The sequence below is a fragment of the Anopheles nili genome, chromosome 2, assembly GCF_943737925.1.
Source record: "Anopheles nili chromosome 2, idAnoNiliSN_F5_01, whole genome shotgun sequence".
NCBI classification, from domain to species: Eukaryota; Metazoa; Arthropoda; class Insecta; order Diptera; family Culicidae; genus Anopheles; species Anopheles nili.
In genome coordinates this window covers 56,688,426-56,712,905 of record NC_071291.1, presented here as the reverse complement: position 1 = coordinate 56,712,905, position 24,480 = coordinate 56,688,426, and the positions used below count along the sequence as shown (strand labels likewise).

Sequence of the window (24,480 nt, the reverse complement as noted above, 5' to 3'; positions counted from 1 at the left end):
TTCTTTTTGGCAACGTTCCCGTGATCTTGCTAAAGGTTCGCTGTTAGACGTAGTGTAATACACGTTTGATCTCACGCAAAAGAAAGGATATTGCGGGTGGTGATTTAAAAGAAAATGTTTGAAAACATAACAAAACGTTAAACTCGCGTAAAGTCTACACAATAAAATAAGGTATAATAGATATATGCATATGTGTGTGTGTTTTTTTGTTCGTGTATGTATACGTGTAGCGGATGTTTAGTTAACTGTGTACAGGTGCTGACCGCCCGGAAGTTCCGGTGCATGCCGTCACAAAACTAGCGGATCCCTTTTCTCTAAAGGAGCCCCCTCCTGGAGCGTTTTTGTTCGATGGCTTTTACTTCAGCGTAAGGCATACGCTGCCGTTCGGGAGCTTCTTCATCATGTTCCACACCTGTATCCGGGTCATTTTTGCAATCGAGACATCATTAATGGCAACAATCTCCTCGCCGGCGCGCAATATGCCGGACTTTTCAGCGGCACCACCTACGAAAAAAAAGGAGACGAAACGCTCGTGATTAGTTGTTGAGTTTCTTTGAGGTTATGTCACCGCAGGCAGTAGGCCAAGGATGTGTGCGCTTACCCATGAAAATTTTCTTGATTATCAACGGTTTGTTGCCGGTTGGTGAATCAAAGCCACCTTCGATCGAGAAACCGAGACCAGCGCCATCTTTGTTGATTTCTACCATGCGACAACCTTCCGGGGCTTCGGCGACCACGAAGGAGCTAGCTATTACTGTGGAAAGATGCGAGAAAAACGGCGATTTAGTAAACATTCCCCCAGAGGACGAAGTGCTCCAAGGCTTACCGTTTTCGTTGGCATTGCTAGAGGAACATTTGGAAACGTCATCCGCTGACAGCAGACCATCCTCGGAGGCGGTACCATCGAACACACTTTCAGCTGTGGGTTGAGGAAGAAATTTAGTATGAAACACTCGAAAAGCAAGCCACAAACGACTCTCGCGTACCTTCGTTCGAGGCCACATCGAGATGATCGAGATCCAGCGAACGGGATGCTTTGTGCTGGATCTTCATCTTGCGCTCGTACTCCGAGGTAAGTTCGCTTTTCTCCGCCAGCGAGCTCAGTGAGCCCATTGATGGTCGTTTCAGCTTCGCCAGCGCGTCCATCACCAGGGACTTTGATCGGGTGATCACCATGACGACTTCTGGTCGTGGTGTCTAAACGTCGGAAGGGAGAGCATAACGCGTGAATTAAGGACATTCAGGTCAGAAGTTTGTCAGGTCGAGTAAGGCCTACCTTAAGTACACTGAGAGACTCCCGATGGGTGAGACCTCGCATGCTGAGGCCATTGATCGAAAGGATACGATCGCCCTTCTTCAACCGCCCATCACGATCCGCGGGCGAGTTGGTGAGAATTTTGTGAATCTACAAAGAGCAGAAGGTTAGATCATGAAATCCAAAGGTGTAAACGCATGGTAGATCCAAGAACTTACCGTGATTTCCTTGGCTTCATAATCAGAACCACCGGCTAGCGTGATTCCGATGCTACTTTCCGGGGTTTCACGCTGCAACACAACGACGAACGCTTCCGGTGTTGCAAGCGGTGGATCAGCCTCTTCGATGATCAGCTGCAGGTCTTGTGGTGTAATCAAACTGTGGCTACTACCAAGCGACGAGAAGCTTCCATAATCCGAGGGCGTACTCTGCAGCGTCTGTGACGATCCGGAACAGTTCGGGGCGGCATTTCCCAATCCCAGGCTGTTGGTTTGCAGGGACGAAACACCGGAGGATGAGGACGCCAGCGAGTCCCAGGACGAGAACCGATCGTGACCGTTCGCTTGGCTTTTTGGTGTGGCGTGTACCGGTGTGACCGTCGGTGGTACAACCGGTGCCGGTGTCGTGACGGTCTCCTTCGGCGGTTGCTTGACGGGTGCCGGAACGACGGTGCTGTTGGCGGACTTCGATTCGAATGACTTACGAATTTCCGCAAGGTTTAGCTTCTTCGATTCCACCGACGAACGTAGCTCACGTCGTACAGGGACGGGAACCGTTTCCGGAGCGTTGGTTCTTGCCGCGACCGGTGGTGAAATGGGTTTCTTTTCCGTGCGCAGTACCGGGATCGTTGAGGTTACTTCACCGATGTCCTTGTGGGAGATGGTTCGAGCGGCTTCATGGCGCACCCATTTGGCAAGATCCGACATGGACGCGTTCGGAGCGTCCGTGGTGCGTGTGGTTGCTTTCGGTTGTTCGAGAGGCACTGCTGGGAGTGGTTTTTCTACGACCGGAAGTGGTTTTGCAGCGGCAACGATGATCGGATCTTCAACGACCGTGTTGTCCTCTAGGTCAGACACCACCTCGACGTAGGACGCGACCTTTACCACCTTATCGACGATGTTGGAGGTCTTATCGACGACCTTATAGTGTGTCAGCTCCTTCTTTTCGGGCTCAAACGCAGCAGGTTTTCCACTGGAACCATTCGCTGACCCATTCGAGAGTGATCCTCGGGGTTTGGATTTCGATTTACGGCGTTCCTCTTCCTCATACCCATCGGTACTGTCTCCATCTTCATAGCGCTTCGATTTCAACCCACCGAAACCACCGGCATCCTCGATCTTCAGATCACCACGCCCATTCCGGCACTTGGCTGAGGCGAGCACATTCTTCCGATTCATAGACGCCTCGGAAGAGGACGATTTCGAGAGCTTCCGGCTAATGTCGACGGTCGGTGTGCTACCAACCGAGCTGCAGCTGGCCTGTGAACCCGAGCTGGACGTAAGCGTCGAGTTAGAGCTCGTGATCGAGGTGTTCGTTTCCGAGCTGAGTGTCCTCGTGAGGGCGTACTTCTCTACCGGTGTTGGTGCCACCGGTGACACCGGTGGTGAGGACACACGTGAGCTCAACACCGAGTCACTGTCATCGCTTTCGTCCTCCGTGCTGCGGAGGCAATCAGTTGAACCACTCTTGGGTGGGTACACGAGTGACGTCCGGGGTGGTTTCGCTGGTGGCATCGGGGGTAGTGGCTTCCGGAAGGTGCCCATTTCTGATTCCGATTCCGAAGTTTTCACATCAGCCGCCATGGAAGCGGTGTTGCTCGTCAGAAGCCGGGAAGTAGCCCGGAATGAGGCCACCTCTTGCACGGGTGTTTGTTCGCTGGATCTCGTGGAAGATCCCGTCATCGAGCTGATGCTGGTTTTGGGTGGCATCGGGAGTGTGCTCGTCTTCCGGTTGTACGACAGTGAGCTACCGTTTAGTTCAGGCGGCTTAGAGATGACACTCGACGAAAGGATAATCTCCGAGTCCTTGCTCTTGATGATCGGCAGACCGATGAGACGGGAATCGGACAGCACTTCCGCTTCGGGCACTTTCTCCGGGATCACGAGCCCGCGCAGCTTCGACATCGACTTCTTGCGCTGCTCCAGCAGGTTCGAAATGGACGACTTCCAGCGTTCATCCGTGCCGGATGCGTTGTTATTCGGGCTGGCCAGTGAACCATTACTACCACCAGTCGAGCTCGAGATCGTGGCCAAACTGTGTCCGTTTCCGGCGTATCCCGAGAAGCTAATGGTGCGTGCAAGCACCTTGGAGCCATCCACGACACTAGCTGCAGCAGTACTTCCAGCGTGCTTCCCAGATTCTGCGCGATTCAGTGGGTTTAAGTTCTCGACGCTGTATGCCTTCCCAAGTACGACCGGTTTCGAGGTTTCTAGACTAAACTTAGCCTTATACGGTGTCTCGTTGATCGCTGGTGACGGCATGGGTAAACCACGATCAACCTCATCCAGGTGTTCGACACTATGCGCCTTCTTTCGTAGCGTCGCGTACGCCTCAATCGTATCGCTCACCTTCTTAGCGCCAGCATCTCGCGGACTTCCAGCCGAACCGAGCAAGTTCTCCGAGCTCTTGGTGAAATCTTTGCTAAACTTACGCCCAACAGTCACCGTCGATACGACCACCGGTGCGGTTCCGTCACAATCAGTCGCCGCACTGGAGAACATCGCGATCTTATCCCGAACGCTTTTTTCCGACTTCTCGTCCTTGCGCCAATTAGAACCGACCAAGGACACTCGTCCAGGTGGTGCTACCGGTTGCTTTCCATGGTGTCCATGATCAGGCACATCCACCGATCGGCGCCGCTGTTCGAACACGCTCTGTAGCGATTGGTACGCCTGCGGAAGATCCTTACGACTGAGCATCGACTCAGCGATCGAGGAGCTACGGCTCGGGAAAGGTGGCGGTTTGTGGCGGAATCCATCGCTACCGGGCGGGTTTGAGACCGATAGCTGATCGGATCCATTGGCAGGTGTTGACGTCGCTTTCTGGGCCAGCAGATCCTGCCGTAGCACCTTACGTGGAACCGGTGGTGGATGTCCTTTCGGCAGATCGGGCAGATCATCGTTGAAACTGAAAAAGTGAGTAGAAAAAGGGTCAATTAATTTGTCGCTTGATTGATTTCCCGAGGGGTTTTAGGGGCTCGATTAATTTCCCAAGGTTCAGAGGGAGGAAAATGAGTTGATAGAATCAGACATCAAGTAGGCGTGAAATAAGCCTCCATTATCATGCCATTTCTCACCCGGAAACTTCCGGCCCCCAACGCACCTGGAATGTTTGTCGTTCGATTTGACGAGAACCGGTGCGGTCACGCCACCGTTCATAATTGTCATCGCGGCCACGGTGTTCCCGTTGGTGCCGCCGTTCGCGGTCGTCGTGGCAGCGGATGGTTCGGTGAAGTTTGGCGGGAACTCATGCCCATCCGGTGGTAGCCGTGAGAATGCCGGTGGCGCTACTTTGCCACCATTCACTGCTGCTGCTGCTGCTGCAGCTGCTGTTGCTGTTGCTGCTGCTGCTGACGGTGCTGGAACGAGCTGATGCACAGTGCTGGCGATGGCGGTCACGGTGGTGGTCGTTGTCACTACATTATTCATCGAGTCCATGCTCGTGACACTGCCCAGGGCGCTCCTGTCCGTGTCGGTGGTGTTGGAGCTGGGAAGGTTATGTTGCCGGTTGCTGGCGTTTGGGTCGGTGCTCTCGCTTACTCCGGTGCCACCACCGGCAGGCGATACGGTGTGGTTCAGTTCTGCAAATAGGCGTAACATTTTTCGGGGGAGAAAAAAGAAACAACATTAGTGACTAGCAAACTTCAGGAATCGAACTCTTCCTCACTTTAAGCTGCTCAATGAACAATCAAACAAGGCGATATTGTTGTCCCATTCCACCGCCCAGTAGCTTTTTTTTTCGAATGTGTTTTGTTGAACGAAGGAATTGCTTCGCGACGCTGTTTTGCGTCTGCTAAATTATCGTTTTGTTTTATCGTCCCATTTCAATAATGATACTCCCCGCCCAAGGGCCATTTGTCACAAGGGATGGCGGTAAATTGCAGGACGTCCCATTGTTTATCGTGCACATTCCCGTAACCCATTCGAATTGGTGGTTGGTGGTGTGCGCAAATAAACAAACTAATCAAAATATATATATGCCGCCCTGTTTTTTCATGCTGCTTGTGCGGTGCCAATCGAGTGCTAGTGCGCGTTCGATTGCGCCGACCCGCGAAAAGGTTAAGTAGTTCGCGCTGTAAATTGTCCGCGCGTGAGTCAAACAGATGGAATGTGATACACGCGCCGAATGGAATGTGGTACGCGAAAAAATGGTCCAAACCCGGCCACGTGGAACGAGCGCCCACGTGGGTGTGGTGTTTTTGAATTCAAGATCACGGTCCGGATGTTGGGGGTTTCTTTTTATTTTGGAGGGGGGTTGTAAATTAATATACCTTCCCCCAAAGGGAACACCCCCATCTAAGAGATCACAACCTCGTGTGTAAAAAAAAAACGCGTATCATTTATTGACAGTTATTTATTGACTCGCCCCAGCACAGGCCAGCTCCTTTTGCCTCGTGATGTACCGTGAATTATAGTCGACCACACATCCGCTCCAGTTATGAGCGAGACCCTCGGACGCCGGTTGAACTGCTGAAGCTTTGAGGGACATTGTCGAGGGAGGCAAAAAAAAAAGGCGCAACGACCGGTCGATCGCTGGACATAAAACAAAGCCGCAGAACCGCGGATCGGGGACCGTTTTGCTTTGATCAATTATCGATCTAATAGCCGCCCAGCCGGACCGATCGATCTTCATCGGGACCGGAATCGAACCCTCTCATAACGGGAAGCGGTTGAGTGTGTGCGGTCTCCGTTTCCGTGGGCCACCCCCTTTTGTCAATAAATAAATCAATAATTGTTCCAATCAACTTCCTTCCCTCGGCTGCAATGGGAGATCTATTGCGCTTTTTTTTCTCTTTCTCCCGCTCTGCTCACTTCTCGGGGTTGCCGGGAATGCCGGCGAGGATCGTTATCTTCAATTTGTCGCCCTTCTCGCACGTGTGTGTGTGTGTCGATTCCGTTAATTGTTTGCCGATCCACTGGGAGAAAATTCTTCTGATGATCACGACCAAACCCGGGGGGAGAGCACACATTTGCAGGGCGTCGTTTCGTGAAGGTGTACTTAAGCGTGTGAGAACTTACGTCACCGGGATGTGTGGACCTCCCCGAAATTGTGGACGTTTTTTTTTTCTCCGAAGGAGGAGGTTCTTCCATCACTTCCGCCGTCGAGCTATCGGTGAGCGTGGTGTTATAATGCCTTATGGAGCGCCTGCTGATGAGACCCGACTGATGTGGGTCGTGTGGTTGCTTGCTAACGGTTTTACCCCACAGGGGAAGCCGTTCTTAAACGAAACGTGACCCCCGGGCGGGGTCACTCGGTCGGAAGGGCCGTCGAGTTAATCGCCGCCCACCACCCTTTTTTGCTGAGCCGTAACACGCTTTGTCATAGTCGCACGGGGAAACATATTTCATAGGCGTTAGAGCACGGAGCAGCAACTCAAGCCGCATAACCGGAACGTGGACCGACGACGAAAGATGATCATCGTTCGGGGGGGGAGAGTTGCGCAATATTCATTACGGCACGGATTTAACTACCATAATTTGAGCATAGCCAGCCTGGCCATTGTTTGCTTTCCATTTAGAGTGCTGCTGCAGCGTCTTCGCTTTGCTTTTTTCTTTATTTCGGTTGTTCGCTAGGCTCGCACTCTCGCTATTATAATTAATTACAACGCGGGTGTTGTTGCCGGGAGGAAGCAAGCAGGAAAACCCCCGTCACGCTCATTTACATGCAACCCTTCTTTTTGGGACGGAAAACAGAGGCCCCTGTAAAAGAACGCGAGTTCGGCTTCAGATTTATTGTCAAAACGCCAAAATTGAGGGGCATTTTTCCGAGGCCCGGGGTTCCGGTGGTATTAATGGGGGGGTACTACCCCGCAATTGTTCTGAGTTATGGAGATTTGTTGGTCAAAAATTAAACAAATGCTCATTATGACATTCGAAGTCCCATTTCCTAGGTGAATGTGTAGCGTGGAGTTGGATACCTTTTTTTTGCGGAATGTTTCATCTTCTTCATCAAAGGTTTTGTCGATATTATCATTTACTTTGACACCTTGAGTGTCGTGTCACCCAAAAAGTGGGTGATGGCAAATTTTACAAGAAACCATGTCACCCATTTTTGAGTGACGGCAAAAACGCTTGATTTTAAAATGCAATTTTTGAATAATTAGAACAGCTATTATTCTTAAATATCGCATATATGACCAAACAGAAATACGAATGAACGTAAAGAAAGCCAAAAATTCGTCACAAACGTAGAACGTGATGAATTAGAGCCGGTGCAACCGTGGCTATGACATATGAGCAAGAAACGCATGAATCGTGACATTCTGTGGAATTTCCTGATAAAACCCTTGGCACATAAGGGTTTAAAATGTTCCTAGCATTCGTTCAATATTCCAGCCCATTGCTTCAATTGATCGCACCATCGTTTGGTGGTTAAATCCTCTCACCCAGCTCTCTCAAACAACCGACCAATGTGGCAAAAAAAAAAAAAAAAAGCACCCAACGATGACCTCTTTCGCGCGGTTTTTGCCCGCTCCGAAACCGGATCCCGGGGCGGGGGGAGGAGGAGACTGTTTTCGGCTGCATGTACGAAACTGGCGGGAAAACTTTTTCGGCAATGCGCGTGAACATGATTTATCACCCGCTAGATATGCAAACTGGTTCTTCCGGCCACGGGCTTACGTGACGGGCGGTCGATCGAGTAGGACAAACCCACGGGAAACCGTCCCGCGTGTCCTCCGTCGTCTGCTAGTGGGGAGGAAAAAGGCAACAAACTGGACAAAAAGAAACCCAAACCCCAAGAACGAGTGAAACGAGGGGGTTCCCCAGGAGGTTTTGCGAAGAAACGATATCCAAAACGGTAAAAACCTATCGGACCCCGCAAAAAGGGTCAGCATTAATCCGGTGACCGGGATGATGGGTGGGGGGGGGGGGCGTGGTGGTCGTGGGAAGGGGAGAGGGGAGAGAGGATCGATGTCAGCGCGATGTCCTCCGAAAAGGCTCGCCCCCTTGGTATGACCAAGATAAATGTCGCGACGGTTGTGATCGCGCTGATCGTCTTTACATTCGCCAGCTTGCACGTATCGTGTGTTTCTCTCTCTCTCTCTCTCTCTCTCTCTCTCTCACACTTTACGGACACCGGAAAGGGCAAGCGAATGTAATAATGTGTTGCATTGGCGATATGGGAAGCCGATTGTTTGCACCGTCTCTGCTCGATCTCGCCCGTTTTTGTTTGTCTGAGCTTTTGTGCGCTTTTTCCGCCATTTTTTGTTGTTGTTGTTGCTTCAAAACCCCCCCACCCACCCACCCAGCTGACCAATAAAGGCCCCCTCCACTAGGTTTGGCGCATTCTAAACGGCTCGCGCGATGAAGCCACACGATAGCCTTGTTTTTGTGGGAAATGTATCTAATTTTCTCGTCCATCCCACGCGAGGTTTTTCTTTGCGAGGAAACACACCAACAGGACGCAGTGGTATTTGTTCAATGGCACGTGCGGAAGGACTCCAATTTTGGTGACATCCTTTTTTTCGCGTTCTTTCCCCAGGAGAATGCAGCGCGTGGATGCGTTTTGCGTGTGCCACTGGGAGCTTGTACGTGCAATTCAGCGTGAGATGTGCTTAAAATGTGCTGAATCGAATGCAATCGATGGCACGATAGCTCCGTCTGCGATGTTGTTCGAACGGGTTGTCGACCAGATCATGGCTTATGTTGGCTGGCAAAAGTGCATAAGATGCAGTGCGATGCATCGGTGTGCATCGCTCGACGTAACAGAACGTGCTCACACACAGCATGTCTCGAGGAAGCATCCCACCTTCGCATGGGATAGATTCTGGCTTCTCTAGCACACCAGGTAGAGTGAGCGAGCGAGCGATCCACACCGAGAGAAAGAGAGAGAGAGAGAGAGAGAGAGAGAGAAACCTCAACCGTGCGGGCGGAGAAGGCTGTTCTGTTATTTTTAATCTAGAAAATGCAGCTAAAACGTGCACCAAACGACCAACGCGTGCGGTGTTGCGTGTTTTTGGTGCGGATTCCTCTCGGGTTCTCGTTCCACGGACGGACGAGCGGACGGCGAAAGCGAAGCGTGGGGTGAATGGAAGACCACAAGCGCGCGGCGGGAGCCAGCTGGATGCCGATCTGCAAGAATCTCGCGGAACGGCCGTATAGAACGCTTAAGGAAAATGGTACGAAACCGGGCCTGCTCTTGTTGGGGGGAACGGTGAGTGGAGAGATCAGAGATCAGGTTGGGGAGGTTTTGCTTTCAGGACCTGGGAATGGGGAAGGGGGGAACGGGCACTGGAGTTCATTGACTCGCCTCGCTCGATCGGGTCGGTCGGCCCCGGTTTGGCAATGGTGGTGTGATTTCATGCTTTCTTGTGAAAGTGCAGGAGAAGGCTAACGGATTTGTTTGAATAAGGAAAGAATAATATGGGTTGGTTTTGATCGTTTGAAATTTGTTGGCTCTGATCACGTGTTAAAATATCGCATGTTTTAGTTTTCACGAGCTCGTTTGTAAATAACGCCTTTGATTGTGACATTTTGCAAAAAAAAATCTATTATCAAAGGTAAATATTAACCTAACGTTTCATCCTCAAAATGGGGCAATGAAACATCAGCTAAACCCTGGCAAAAGGTGCTTGGAAAATTCGCACATTCCTCCCCAATCACACGACGGATTTAGACCACTCCAAAAGCCCCAATCGGTGTGTGATGTAACTTGATGCGTGTCGGGTTAACGAATGCCAATCGAATATCCCTTGAGGGGCAGCCTCGAAGAGCGCCAACGAAAGCGCCAACACGCGACTCATCACGCCATTTAGCACGACGCACGCACCCGCGAAATGGTGCAAAGAAGAAGATCCTCCCGCCAAAAAACAAAAAAAAAAAAGTGGGTCGCAAATGACGATTCGCTGGAACCCGCTGATTTATGGACGCGCGCAGTTTCGCGGGAATCGGTGGGAAATTTTTCGGGTGTTGTATTTTTTTTTTCTCTTCTTTCGAATGAAAAACGTGACGAGAATGGAGGCCACGTGATTGGGTGCACGTGAAAATCACCCACCACAAGGTGGCGCTGCTGTTAAAAGGGTGCCCATTTTGGTTTCCGCCGACATGGGTAGAAAAAAATAAAATAAAAATTAATACACCGAATCGTACACACCTCAACAGGTTGAGGTTAGCATCAAGATAGCCTCGCGCTAATGAATAATCACGACGGGTCACTTAATGCAAACTGCCAGCAACACACAGCGCAACAACCTTCGCCGGTGGGGTAGCAGATTTTTGTTTGCTGATGAAGCGATAAGCTGGAGGAGGAGAGGGTTAATAATTCACAAAACGGTCTGACGTGAACATAATGAAAATTGTCTTAATTATATTTTTATTAAAATAATACCTTTTTTTGGAGGGCATCTCGAGAGCGTTTATTGTGCACAAGCAATTGTCTTTAAAACTATGTTTATTCCGTTTGGTTGAATGGTTGAACCAGCAATGCTTAAGATTTTGGTTGGAAATTCTAATATTTTGGTTAGAAAATTCCAAACAGCGACAATTATTTGTACACGTTCAAGGAGTATAGCACGGTAAACTGTCTCTAGATGTGATAAGACAAGCTTTCCATCAGGAATGTATGCCAACCCCCAAACGATCGACGAGCCATCGCTAACCAGAGCGAAAGTAGATCGAGACAATGATGCTGGGAAACATTCCACTCACCAACTCGAAGCTCACCCACCGCTAGCGCTGATCGATAGTGACCGACTAGAAGTGGTACAAATATCCCCAGTTCAAAGTCCCAACCAACGAAAGAAAAAAAAAAACACAGAAACATACACAAATCTTCATCTCGCGCTCGCAATTCGATTTCGTTTCACTCCCACCCTCGGAAGGGTGCGCGATTTTTGCGCGCCCCAAAACCACCCACCACCCAGATATATAGGTCAGCGTGGTCGCGATGCTCGCGCCAGATTCCATCGCGTCAGAAGAGAAGCGAACTAGAGCGCCTTATCTTGCAAACACGCGCCCGCCGCCGCACGTTTCCGATAATCGGTGGCTGGTTTGTCGGAGAAATAGGGACCAAAATCGTGATTGTTTTGGCACAAATGCGGCCCATGGTGTACGTGATGGAATGATAATTACACCGCGGCCCACACAGTGTCTGTGGTGGGTTGGCTTTTCCGGGCTTTTGCGGCCATCGGCGAGATTGGGATTGATTAGATCGACGCAAAAGATTAGCGAGAGGTCCTCCTCCCCGGGGGGCTAAGATGTCGATCGATCGATTAGGGCCGATCGGAAGCTTTCTTTCCGGGCGCGTTTTGTTTTTTTTTGTTTTGTGCCAGCCTCCCTTTCTGGCGAGCTGGCGTGTGTGTGTGCCCTTGAACCTCTTGGGCTTGGGTGAAATACCCTGCAGGCATGCCTAGTAGTGTGTGAGTAGTGGTGCGCCATTTCGCTTCGAGCTGGAACAAGTTTATTAGTGGCCTGATTAGCCGCTTTTCGGAAGGGCTAATTGGGTGAATGAAATTTTCCAAATATTTTTATCATCCCTTCCTGCAAAGCGGGCCGTCCACGTGCGGATACCTTGTTGCGCCTCACCCTTTTATGCGTGTGTGTGTGTGTGTGTGTTTGCAAGCCAGATGCACAACGCATAGTTGGCTGGAAATTACGAATTTCCTCCATTCCATCCGGTGGTGGTGGTTTGTTTGTGCTTTCTGTTTTTTTTTTTTTGCAACGTGAAGAAGGCGGGAAACAAGAGCTGCCTGCTGGTTTATGTGCCTGTGTGGAAAGGGGGATGGAATCTCGATGGAACGTAAAGTTCGTTGAAGTATCAACCCTTTGCAGTACAATTGAAATAGCTTGTAAATTTCTTTGCAACAGTATATTTTTAATATATTTCATGTATTTAACTGTGTTGGACCAAATGGAAAGATTGGCAAGTTATTATTAATGAAGAAGCTCACATCAACTAGATTACAATTCTCGTTTGCATATTGCATTTGACATTTAAACATAAATATATTTTTAAAGATGAGCTAGTTTGTATAGAAATTGTCCATTTTACCACTAAACGAAATTCCTTTTACTCACTAAGCTTAGCTTATTAGCAGTGCACCGAAGGGATACAGGGCGCCAGTTTAAAATGCTCCTGAAAGCGCGTGCCTGGTTGAAGTGAAAAGGGCATGAATGGGACCATATTCTGAAGGGAGAGAAAATTCGACCGGAATTTACTGCTTCCCCAAGTTTTTGGCACACCGCTGCCGGACGGACCGCCCTGAAACTGAAACAGGAAGTCCATCGTATGCAGGCGGAAGCTTCGGAACGCATCCGAGAGCTTGGGTTGGACTAATTTAAACACCCCAGCAGCTGCTTTCGGTTTTCACCGATCAATGAACTGCTTACGGGCAAACGGGCACTTATATTGATATTGAATTTAATTTAAGTCAAATAGATGCAATAAAAGCGCTTCCATTAGATTAATTGGAATCAAGATGAGTAACGAGTAACCCTGAAAGCAGCCCGACTTTAATTTGCTGCTGTGGCTTTAATACGACAAAAAAGTAAACCTTTCAACGCAAATTAATTCGATTTTCTTACACGCAGCCATGTGAAAGATATGGCTGAAAAACTCGCTCGAACCACCCCGAAAAGGCTATCCGAAGATGAACCTTTTAACTCACACTGGAAAGAAAAACACATTTTCAACCCTCATGCATCATTTCAAACGGTTGCCATTTGCCGCCTCCATGCTTTATGTGTTTCAATTTGTCGAAAATATGCACCCATGAAATAGATGAAACATGAAATGGAGGAAAATTAATCAAATAAATGCGTACGGACCCTTTCGCACGCCACAGCGGCGCATGTGAACGCCCCGTCGGTTGGTTAGTGTTTTTCGGGGCTTCGGAAGTAAACCAAACCAACCAAGCCTCAAAAAACTGGTAAGCTCCCACCATTCGAACGTCGAGAATATGTATCGGGGGTGATGTTTTTCATTCTCGGTTGCAAAATCTCGACCGGCAAGCCAATTTACTTGAGCGTAGGCGTCGACTGACCTTCTTAACAGCATGCGGGTGGTTTGGAGGTTTGGATCACCGAAAAAGGGTCCACGGTAACTTTGCGGCCCTAGGCAGGCAGCCGGAACGAGCTTTCAACTTTCATTTTAATAAAACTTAACCCCACACGTGGCGACAGGTTTCGACCGTGGAGAGTCGGCAAATTAAAGGCCCAATCGAGACCGCTCGGATAGCCTCTGTCCATTAGCGCCGGCTAGGTTTTCAATTAACATACGCTTTGCTGTTAAACAGAGCCCCGTGCAGCATTGGGTTTATGTTTTTTGTTTGCGATTCACTCAGTCGCCGCTCAATTACGCGCTGTGTTAAAACGGCTGTGTGCAAATTATTAAATCACTGCGCGTCCACTGCAGTTGTCGCGCCGTGTCACCATACGGGGGTATTATTTTCTAATTATGATAAATATATCGAGCGCTTATTTTTTTTTCGCTGACGCTTTTTAACGCGCAAAGCTCATTCCGAACGGTTGAGCATCAGCACAAATGTCGAGCTGTGCGTTTTTCCATGGAAAAAAAGAGAACATACGGGTTGATTTATGCAACCACCGGAACCCCGAACGTGCCCGTGCAATAACAAAACGGTCAAACAAACCCTACGGCAGAAGAATGATTGACCGGCCGGTCGGCTACTGTTGCTACTAATTGTGTGCTAGCCGAAATCAAATAACAACACGAAAAATGCCATCACAAAACATAATCTGCTCACTGCACGTACCGAACATAAATCAACCAACCACCCAACGACCGGGAGCAGCTAATCAAACTTTTAATCGCCCGGGCGCGCTAGGGCGCACATTACATTTTATGTTTGTATTTCCGTCGGCATTTCCCCGGCTTTCCCAGGTCGTTGTTTTCCGCCGGCTACCGCATTTTTTGTTTTCCACCGCATGGCAGCACAGGAGATAACGATCGTTAGCGAGCAATCAGAACGGACACGTTTGCGTTCGTGCTAGCGTGGAAACAAAGTAAAACACTTTAAATCTATCAGACAAGTGGAAAATGGAAGGAAAATCGTGGACGACCATCTCTCGCCGTAATGGTGGTGTTAAATTTTTGTGCGCGGGTCAGCCAATTTTTGGGTGGAGTTTTTTTTCTTCTCCGGAAGACCACCCAAAGATATCCTTATGCCCGAATAACACACGCCACATCCTTGCTGGGTGAGATTACAAAACTTTGCTCATTCGCAAGCACCCACGGGTGGGTGGCGCGTTTTGTTTGCTTTTTTCACGGTTTCAGGTCTTTCACTTACGAATTTTTACGCTCGCATCACCGGCATCACCGGAACTTGGGTTCGTCCTTAAGGATCGACACCATTCTCTAAACAGACGTTTATTTTTTTTTTTTCGTAGACAAGTGCCTTGAGCTGGTGGCTCGAAATAGCTCGGACGATGCCCGAAAGCCCCTTCGGAAGACGATTCCCTTCAGAGAAGGACGATAATAACGGGACGCACCGAACCAGATGGGACCGTAGTGGGCACGATAGGACGAAGGCACGGTACTTTAAAAGGACATTAAAACTAAGCTCCGCCGGATAATTGCCTTCGAGCGCATTTCGTGTGGCGGGCGTCCGAAACAAACCGGTGCCAGAGTGTCGGTGGTTCGGTGGGCTCTAGGATAGTTATTATTGGCACCGTTTAGTGGTGACCGGTGCCAAGCTCATTTGGCACACACGTCACACTGGTCGCCTGAGCAAACCAGGCGGAAATAAGAGCGCTTAAACGAAAGAAGCCAACAAAAAAAAAAAAAAACAAACCGAGAGAAAAATATCAAATCCCGCCCGTGTCGGAAGCTGTCGGTTGCAAGTCGGTTGGGAAACGGACCTATCTAGCCGTTCCAGGACCGAACACCGGAAGCTGGAAGGAAAATGAGATAGAGGACGATTTGGTGCACACAAAAAAGAAAACGACAGGGAAAATGGAATCGTCCAAAGCTCTCTCGAGAAGGCCACACCACCTACAGTTTGTGTGAAATGAAAAATGGGGGAGAAAAAAAAAGAGGCTCACCCTCTTCAAAAAACCCCAAATGCACAATCACTGGAAAAGCTCGAGCCATACGATTAGTGAATCGCAGCACTCTCCAGCATGAGGCGTTTGCATGAAAATGGCACCGAGAGATGGACACTAAAAGCGAGACAGAGAGAGAGATAAAAAGTAGCATAAAATCTCGCAACCACCGACAATGTCGCGCCACCGCGGGAAGGTCACGGGCGCTTTTGTTCGCCCGCAAGATTGTGGCACTTTGAGGGCCGACAGATAACGAAATGAAAGCTGCTGGTGCCGGTGTGTGGGGGTCCGAAATCGCACACCAGGAATGTGCGGCCGGGAAGGATGCGGGAAAATGGAAATTAAAATTGTTTCTCCAGCGAGCCGGGCACTGTCTTTTCACAAATGGAGCTCCTTTTGTCCGGCTTGGACGCCTCTTTCAGGGGCCAGAGCAGGCGTATTAGACCGCCTTCAGGCTTCAGCGGGAAAGGTGCGAAATTAGGAACTACTGCTGGTGTACAAGGCACGTGCCAACCCAGCAATGGCATCTTAAACGGCCACTCGGGGGAGCTAGGCGCTAGGTTTGTAGCACACACTTAACATTGAAATAGGTGCTGGATAAAAAAAAAATGAAAGAAGCTTGAACTGAAAAGCCACTCGCCGTGGTAGGCAAAGTGGGCGACTATCAATTTGATTAAAATTGATTATCGGCTGATTGAGCTGATCGTTACACGGGCTGCACACTCATTCGCCCAAGCAGAGCAGAAGTCGTTTCGATTCTTCGCCCTTCTGCTCCGATGGACCGCGGCGGTGCTTACACAGTTGACCTATATTTTAATGTGATAAATTTTCTCCTGCTGCCGCGTTTGCGACCGCGCACGAGGCTCCCTCTAAGCACCCGCCTGGACTAGCTTCTGGAGGGAAGCGCGATCTAAATCCCCCGATTCGGTGCTAGATAGCGTTCTCTGGCAGGAATTCGCAGACCCGCCGATGGTGAAAGGGCCCAAGCAAATGGGCGCTCGCGCAGGCGCAGCAAAACAAATGGATTAAGAAATCGGTCGGAGATAACGAAGATGTGTGTTAAATTAAATTAAATGAGTGTGTAACTTTGCATCGATTTTTCTAGGTCGCCCTGGGGGCTGCTGTGTCGAGCGAAAGCAGCAGCAAACCGGGACTGACGCGCGATGGTTCGTGAGGTCGAGAGCGTTGTGTCAGCGGATCGAGCGAAAACCCAGCTCCAAAGCCAACTGGTTTTTTTTTTTCTCCTTCCTTTGTACGTTTATAGCACCCGCGGAAGGGACCCAGTGACCAAAGGGAACCCGGCATCGAGCGGCCTGCCTCTTGGCGCGTCCCATAATTAGTTTACTATCGGTAGTACAATGGCGTCCCGCGAAAGAAAGTACGCCTCGGAGGAGGTAGTTATTTGACCGAGTCGGGTTTTTCGGGGGCCCATTGTGAGATAACTGGATAGAATCATCGTCGATCGTTAGGGGGTTTTGTGAGCGCGTTGGTAACCTAAATAAGCGGATAAGTGAATACGAACCCGTGCCGCAAATGAGTATCGTCTCGTGGACCTCGCAATGGAGGGAAGGCATTAAATTTTCAATTCACTTAAGAACCTTCAGAGGAGAAAGCCACACTACTCGGAATGGAGCGAGGTGTTATCTGTATGGTTTTGTTTCAGGGGGAACATCACTTATTGTGGTTAATTAATTAATGCACTTTTAAGTTTTTAGATAACGCAGATCGCTTTCACTGCACTTCTTCAATTTAAAGCACTTAAAAGGCGTACGAGATGAATCGCACATTTAAAACGCATCGCAGGGATGATAGTTTGAAGAAAGCGTTACTCAAACATACACAACACCACAGTGTATCAAAATTAAAATTAATGCTTGTACGCATCTTTGATATCGCTAAAAGATCGGCAGCAACAAAAAAAAACCAAATGAGCAATCCAAAAAATAAAAACAAAAGTCGACGGAGGCTTTACAACGTCTACACGATCCCCAACGATCGGTCATTTCGCGTTCCCGGTTAATGAACTCGTATCCTGTCGGTCGTTCGATTTTTGCTTCTAATGAACCTGTCATACCGCACATTTATCAAGCAATCGGGCTCACGATTGGGGCTCCGTTGCTATGGTTTTAGTCCCGCTGCTTTACGAGCCCAAGTCCCGCGGCCATTCGGACGACAGAACTGAAGCAGTGATATTAAACGCTACCCCACCGAAACATGCGCCACGGATTTCGCGAAAAAAAAGCCGCGACGACGCGCGCGTTTGGGTTTTTGTGTGCTGCTAAACGTTCCCTGGCGGATAAAGTGGGCGATTTCCCAGCGAACTCGCGCATGAAGACGTCGTCGACCCGCGCGCGCGCGCTATAATCTGTACAAATTATATGTAAAGCGTAGGGGAGAAAAAAGGCTTTCATAGGCCTTCTTAGAGTGACCGCAGATCGGCTCGTATGGTAATAAACAAAAATAGCCAAACCTTCGTCTTCTGTGGCGTTCCCACAGGCGGTTCCTTGTGCTTGCGATTGCTTGACTACGCCGCACATAAATAAGCCCATTGTCCCGACGCGCGTATTAGTACGCTGCGCGAACACGGCCTGAACATCGATAAATTAATTAAGATCTCCCTTTGCGCCGCGTTTCGAACGGATGGGAGGGGATGCTAGTACGAAAGTTGGAGGTTTTTCCGCTCTTACTGCTGCTGCTTTCTTTGGGTTCTCTCTTTATTTCGTCATATATCACGCCAGCCATGCGCGCGCGCGCGTTAGTTCCTCGCCTCGGGTGGACAGATTCTGGCGCCGTTTGGTGAAGTTCGTGGAATAGAGTGCCGTTTCCGCCAGCGCGCCAACATTCTGGGAACGCAAACCGCACGTCCACAATCGGGCCCCGGGAAGGACACACAGCCTCACAAGAGGCAACGGCTCTCGCTCCGTCGATGGCCATAAAAAGTTGGAACTAATTTGTACTTGCGTGGTCTCCCCGGCCAACGACAGGAACCATTAAGTTGGGTGGGTTTTCGTAGTGAAATTTTTCGGGAAAAGCCGACGAACCGCGACGACGCCCGGGGGCCGATTAATGAGGTGATTTCCCGTGTCGGTTTTGCGGTGCAAAATCTTGAATCTTTCGCTTAATTATCGGTAGCCCGAACCCATTTGTCTTTCTTTTTCAGCTTTTTTGCCGTGTTTTCTTCGCTTTTTTTTTCAGTTTCGCGCCTCCTTTTTTCTCACCCACTCACGACCGTGTGGTGGTATTAGAGGCCCGTTAAAAGAAAAGGAAGAAAAACCCAACCACTCACATGGAGGGTAGAACACCCTCGGATGGTGGCCATTCACACACGGCTGTTCGCACGGGATGGATGGGTTCTTTTCCCGCAGAAAGGTTCATTCATCCTTACCACGTCTCACTTGAGCTAAAGGTTTGGTTTGGTTTCTCGAGCTTTACCAGCTAAAGCTTGGCGTGAACAAAAGGCACTTGAAACCGCTCCCAGAAGGGATTTATGCGAAGCATATTGTGCATATTTCCAGCCCGTAAAAGAGCCCCGATTTACACCGAAAACGGTCGGTGAGCTTACGCAAAAGAGCCTCCCACTCGATCGGTGTGGCTCATTGATAAGCTTCTTTTCCAAAAAAAAAAAGAAAGGCACATACACACATAGCTCCCTGAAAGAGGGATTTGCGATCGTTTCGATTCGTTGCGGCTCGTTTCACGGCTGGTGGATTTTTCGAGGGAAAAGGTGATACCGTGCGATGCCTCGATTTGCATAATTAATCCTATTAACGGGGCAGTTCCTTATCTCTCGAAGCCGGTTGCGTGATATTGGCTCGACCCGCGCCGTGTTCTAATGGTTGGTGCGGATTTTGGGTGGTTTTCGATTTTACCGAACCCGGGATGGGGATGACTCTAGCAAAACGCTGGCTGGCAATCGCTGATAATTCTCGGACACTATTTTCTCGCTTTCACCGCAACGTCACGGGGCTATCGATCAATTTGGAGCCATCGCACGTTGTCCGGGCGTTGTCAGCGCAACCGATAATGGCCGTCAGTGGGGTTTTTGGCAAAAGAAAAAAGAGACAATTTTCGCTTCGTATCGATTTTGGGGACTATTTTGCTGGGTTTGCTGGGAAGTTGTAACTGTGCCCGTGCGCTTTGTGGCCCTTTGGGGAGTTGCTTCAACACTCCACCGCCAGCGAGATTTACAACCGTTCGATTTGGCGTAACAATGTTGACTTTACACGGGAGCACCGAATCCTCGAGCCATCGGTGTCGATAAAAGCTTCCCGACGCTTCGCGACCCGATAACGGAAGTTTGTAATTAATTATCAATTAAGGAGATATCGTCCCGGCAGGAGTAGGGCTCGTGAGGCCACACTAGATACAAGGAGAGGAATAAAACGGGGGAAAAAAAACACAGACACAGCGCTGTGCTCGACCTATCGAGCCCAATAAAAACTGGTCGTAACCAAGATTAGACCCCCCGTCGGTGAGGGCAAACGTTTAAATCATTAATGCTTTTATTTGGCCCGTTTAATTTGATTATTAGTCTTTATTTGCATCTGGTCGCGAATCACACATACGCCGTCACGGGGCCCGGAACCGGTTCGCGATGTGAGACGCGCGTGTGCGCGAGAGGTCAATGAACGGTCTGTATGTGTGTGTGTGTGTGTTCGTGGGTCATTTGCCGGAAAGCTAAAACCCCGCCGTAAACGTACGCTCCAGATTCCACCCTCCGAGTGGGTGGAAAATGCACTCTCTGCGCTGCATCAGAAAATTGCGCTTCCTCCCCCAAAAAAAAAAAGAAATCCTCTAACAGGCACACACACACACACACACGGGGGCAATAAAATGGGGGATTAAATTTCCATGCGCCAATAACACGAGTTTTATGGGCATCTTGCTTTGTTCGCGCCCAAGCCAAAGGTCAATCCACCGGTTGGAGCGTTGGCAACGGTTTGCACGCGATGGCTTAATCTCAGCCGCGTTGGTGCAATAAAAAGCAAAAGAAAAAAAAAAGTGCATCGCCATCCGCACGGCACGGAGCAAATCGGAGCGTGTAATGAAAAGTGCACCGCGCGTTTGAGGCCTTTTCTTCGTCGCGGTGACCCAAATCCATTTTGAAAAGTTGCTCCCCCACCGCCCAATGCAGCCAACTCCTTCTCCCAAAAGAGGAGCAAAAAAAACCGTTAAATAAAATTAAAAGCAAAAAAAAACCTCCGATCGAAAACGAGGATTGTCGCTTAAATCTGCGTATCGCTCGAAATAGAGAGCTTTACGGGTGGGAAAGAAGCGAGAGAAAAAAAAAGACAAAACTCTTGCTCTGGAGCGATGATTTCTTGCGTGGAAAAAAAAAGGGGGTGCAACAAGGAGTGCAGTGCATGCGGTAGGTCCTTAAAGCAGCCACCCAAAAGAGGGCGAATAAAGGGGGGGCGAGAGCGCACTTGGAACTGCACGCTTCACTGTGAGAGAGAGAGCGCGCGGGTGCATTAAAAATTTACCGACCATAAATATTCACCTTATTTTCACCTCACTCCTGCCCAAGCAAAGAGCCAACCTTTCACTTCTGGGCTACACCGATGGAGATCGGGATGGTATAGTTTTATTTTATTTTATTTTATTTTCATCCCTCTGTGGGGATGCCGTTTTTTTTTTTGCAAATCTCACGCCACCCTTTCGCAGCTGCCGTGCGTGTGTGATTTTACGTACATCGCTCCAGAGACATACATACGTTGGTTTATTTTTTTTGCTCCCTGAGTTTTCGCCAAAAACGTAACGAGCCAGTAAAATGCGGCTAAAGTGTACCGAAATCGCCCGCGACACCATTACCGTCCGTGTGTGTATGTGTGCTCTGGGAAGCTAGCGTGAGAGAAACTTTACGCCACCAGTCTGATCTTCGGGAAGTGTCTAGTAAAGTGACAAAAAACGAAACAGCACCACGGCGAAAATGGGTGCATTCTCGAGGGGTGCCTTTTGCTGCAACACACACACTCGTCGTGGTTCTCGGGCATGGAATCCATTCATCATTGGTCACCGGGGCGACATTTTGCGACACTCCGGTGGGAGATTTCATTTGGAAGTCAGCTCAGCTGCATCTGCATCGGAGCAGCGTGCAGATTTTCCACGGAATTCACCATCCACCGTAAAATGGACGCTCGCGAGAAAGGAAGCTTCCACGATCGGGAGAACGATCGAAATCGGGGCGCAATCTACGTTCCACCGCAGCCAGAAGGTTCGAGATGGATTCGGGAAATTGTTGTACGAGATAACATTTTGACAGCATTAATTACGGCCAAAGGTGGGAAAAAACGATAAAAAAAAAACCAGTGCGCCATTTGTATCGGGGGCTCCAGTTTTTCGGTGGGATTTCGCAGAAGTCACCCGATTCGTGGTGACATTTTTCGTCTCCCATTTTTGCCGGCGCAAAAAGGGTTCGGGTGACCAAAAACGGCCATCCTCTTGCCATCTCTGACCAGGACGTGCTTTACCGGGTGGGAAATGTGCGATCGCACGGCAACACGCGTGAACCAGTTTCGGACCACGGTGAAGGAGCTCGAAATATATTGCCACCTTTGCTGCGTTGGTCAGCATTGAAGATGAAGAAATAAATGGTACGAAAACCCCACCACATTAAGACAATCTTCTCATCTCGTGCGAAGGGTTCTCGAAGTGGTGTTGGTGGCGAATAAGAAGAAGAAAAAAAAGCGTCACCTAACGATCGCTCGGGGTCAGCCGAGTGACAGTCGATTAAGTCATTGGCCAAAAATGGGCATCCTTCTAGCGTGATCTCCACCTCCATCTGCAAAAGGTTTTGCGTCCTCGCAAACGACACGCTAGAGCGGGAATAGATGTAAGAAAAGCGAAAAAAGAGGAGAAAAAAAAACGCATCAAATCGATTGCCACCCCAGCGCTAGGGGGATGCTCGCATTTGATTGCGTCCAGGGGTAACGCGCTAAACGCCAAACGTGACCAAATTTAGCACCCTCCCAGCGTCAGCGGGAGACACCGAAGGTTAGCGCGTATTTTGTGACCACCCGCTTCACCGGTGAAGAAGGGATAAAATGGATGGGATCGAGAGATCCACGCGAGAGCGAGCGAACAAAACTATGTCCATTTCGTAATCCAATCCCGTCGGGGATCCGTTTGGCGCAAGTGGTTGTACATATTTGGACACCCACCATTAGACGCGTTTCATAGCGCACACGGTTTTCTGGTCTGCCCCCCATCGGTGGTCGGTTTTGTTCAACGATAATTGCGACCCCACTGTCTGCTGGTTTGGTTGACGGTTTGCGTTTGAGTTTGATTGAATAATCTCCGTGCTCGAACGGGTGGTAAAGAATGAATAGACGTTACCGAATGCCGACCGGTTGGTGGCATTTTTGGTTATAGAATGTTGAAAAATCTCGCCACTGAAACACGCCTTCCTTCCATAAATCAACACTCACCTGTAATGAAAAGTGAACAAAAAAAGAACACCCGTTAGTAAAAGCATAAATTGTGCACACAAAAAAAAAAAACAATGCAGCGATCTTCCGCGACACGATCGCTGTCTGTTTTGTTTTAGAGGAAAAAGAATATAAATAAACCGAATGCTGCCATTTTGTTAAAAAGGTCCTCTCTTGGAGAGGGTGCGAAACAACATTCGGGGTGAAAAACACGCTGACGACGGTGCGGAAGAGTGAATTATAGCTAAAGGTACTGTAATGTATTTTATTATATTATCCGCAAGCATCCACCTCCATCCCTAGAGGTATTATTTATCTCGTGTCGAAAATTGGCCCCCCCCCCATCGGGAAGGTGAGTGAAAATTCACCGCAGCGTGTTGCAAAGCGATTCATTAGCTGCAAGGTGAAATGGGTTTTCACCACAACCCCAATCCAAAGCCAAAGCCACCACCCTAATTCTCTGGCGTTTTGCAGAGTGAAACACGAGCAAACCAGAGACTGTTGTTGGCGGATAAATAGCAAAATTAGTTCACTCTCAAAGCATGCCCCACCGTTTTCGATAATATTGTTTATTTTCTTTTGTTTGTTGAATTAATTGAAGTGCGTCCTGTCGAGATGCTGTGTTTTATTGTTATTTGTTTGTTTGTAATATTAGCTGCAATGTGTGTTCCATCACATCCGATCCATGGTTAAGTGCCCTTTTTCACTTCTTTTTGTTAGCGCATGCATGCCGTTGAGTTACGTGCGATTCGTGCCAAAACCCTGTGGTGTAGAAATTGACGTGCAGCCAATTGTCAACCCCATGCGCCGCCGCTCTGATTGCAGTTATCGCAGTGTGGTGAGTTGTATAATGTGCACTTGGTCTGTTAACAATATAGCCGGCCTCGCTGCAGTTATGTTGCACCAAATCCCCTAAGCAGGTGCAGGAGTGCAGCAACAGTGGTGCAAATATGTGTGTGTGTGATTATCACGTTGTTGCGGTGGTGTGCGATGATGAAGCTCCAGCGAAAAAAAAACAAACAGAAAACAGCCTTCTCGAAAGGCTCCCAATTTACCTGCTGCTGCTCCGAAGCCACCGTACTTCGGCTTGAGGGCTATCACGCGCGGTTCCATCGCTCGCGGGACACACACACACACACGCACTTGGGAGAAGAGAAGTTGCTAAACGCGACTTAAAAGTGACTGGGCGACGGGATTTACTGAACACTTGGCTCACTGCACACAACCCGGCATCCCCCACCGCGTGCGATGCCCTTGAGCGGAGGATCACGTTCGAGAGGCGTTGTCTTTGTGTGTCACTTTTGTGAGCGTTCGAAATCGCGAAATAAAAAGGCACCAATCCGCGCGGAATCCACCAGGGTCTGGATTGGGCTTTGGACTTGCTAGAGATAAGGGCCACCTTAGCACGACTGTGGGGGGGGATCTACAATAGTGATTGAAGAGCAAGAAAACGGTGAGATACACACGTTCCACGGAGGGTGTGTGACCTTCTGCTGGTCGGTCGCAATGGCTGCGAGAAATCCATCAAAACCATCATTTCCAGCGCCTCCAGCAAACGGTGTCACAGAATCCAATGGAA

The 24,480-nt window shown here is 49.3% G+C and overlaps 1 protein-coding gene across 1 annotated transcript; it reads right to left on the bottom strand.

Moving 5' to 3' along the window:
* On the bottom strand, positions 1–24,014 carry LOC128726642 (uncharacterized). The gene is made up of 9 exons (XM_053820464.1): positions 23,957–24,014; positions 4,577–5,054; positions 4,324–4,381; positions 1,474–4,260; positions 1,277–1,405; positions 987–1,197; positions 827–919; positions 602–748; positions 1–504 (listed from the first exon to the last, which is right to left on the bottom strand). Exons 1-9 carry the CDS (start codon positions 24,012–24,014, stop codon positions 356–358), a joined length of 4,110 nt encoding a protein of 1,369 aa, XP_053676439.1. The 3' UTR covers positions 1–355.
* Between the last annotated feature and the right edge of the window lie 466 nt (positions 24,015–24,480).

Bases quoted from the DNA above. Each gene is read 5' to 3' on its own strand.
- LOC128726642 (XM_053820464.1), bottom strand. From the start codon at position 24,014: ATGGAACCGCGCGTGATAGCCCTCAAGCCGAAGTACGGTGGCTTCGGA. The intron at 1,406-1,473 runs GTAAGTTCTTGG...TGCTCTTTGTAG, and splicing joins ATGAAGCCAAGGAAATCACG to ATTCACAAAATTCTCACCAA. The intron at 505-601 runs GTAAGCGCACAC...TTTTTTTCGTAG, and splicing joins AATCAAGAAAATTTTCATGG to GTGGTGCCGCTGAAAAGTCC.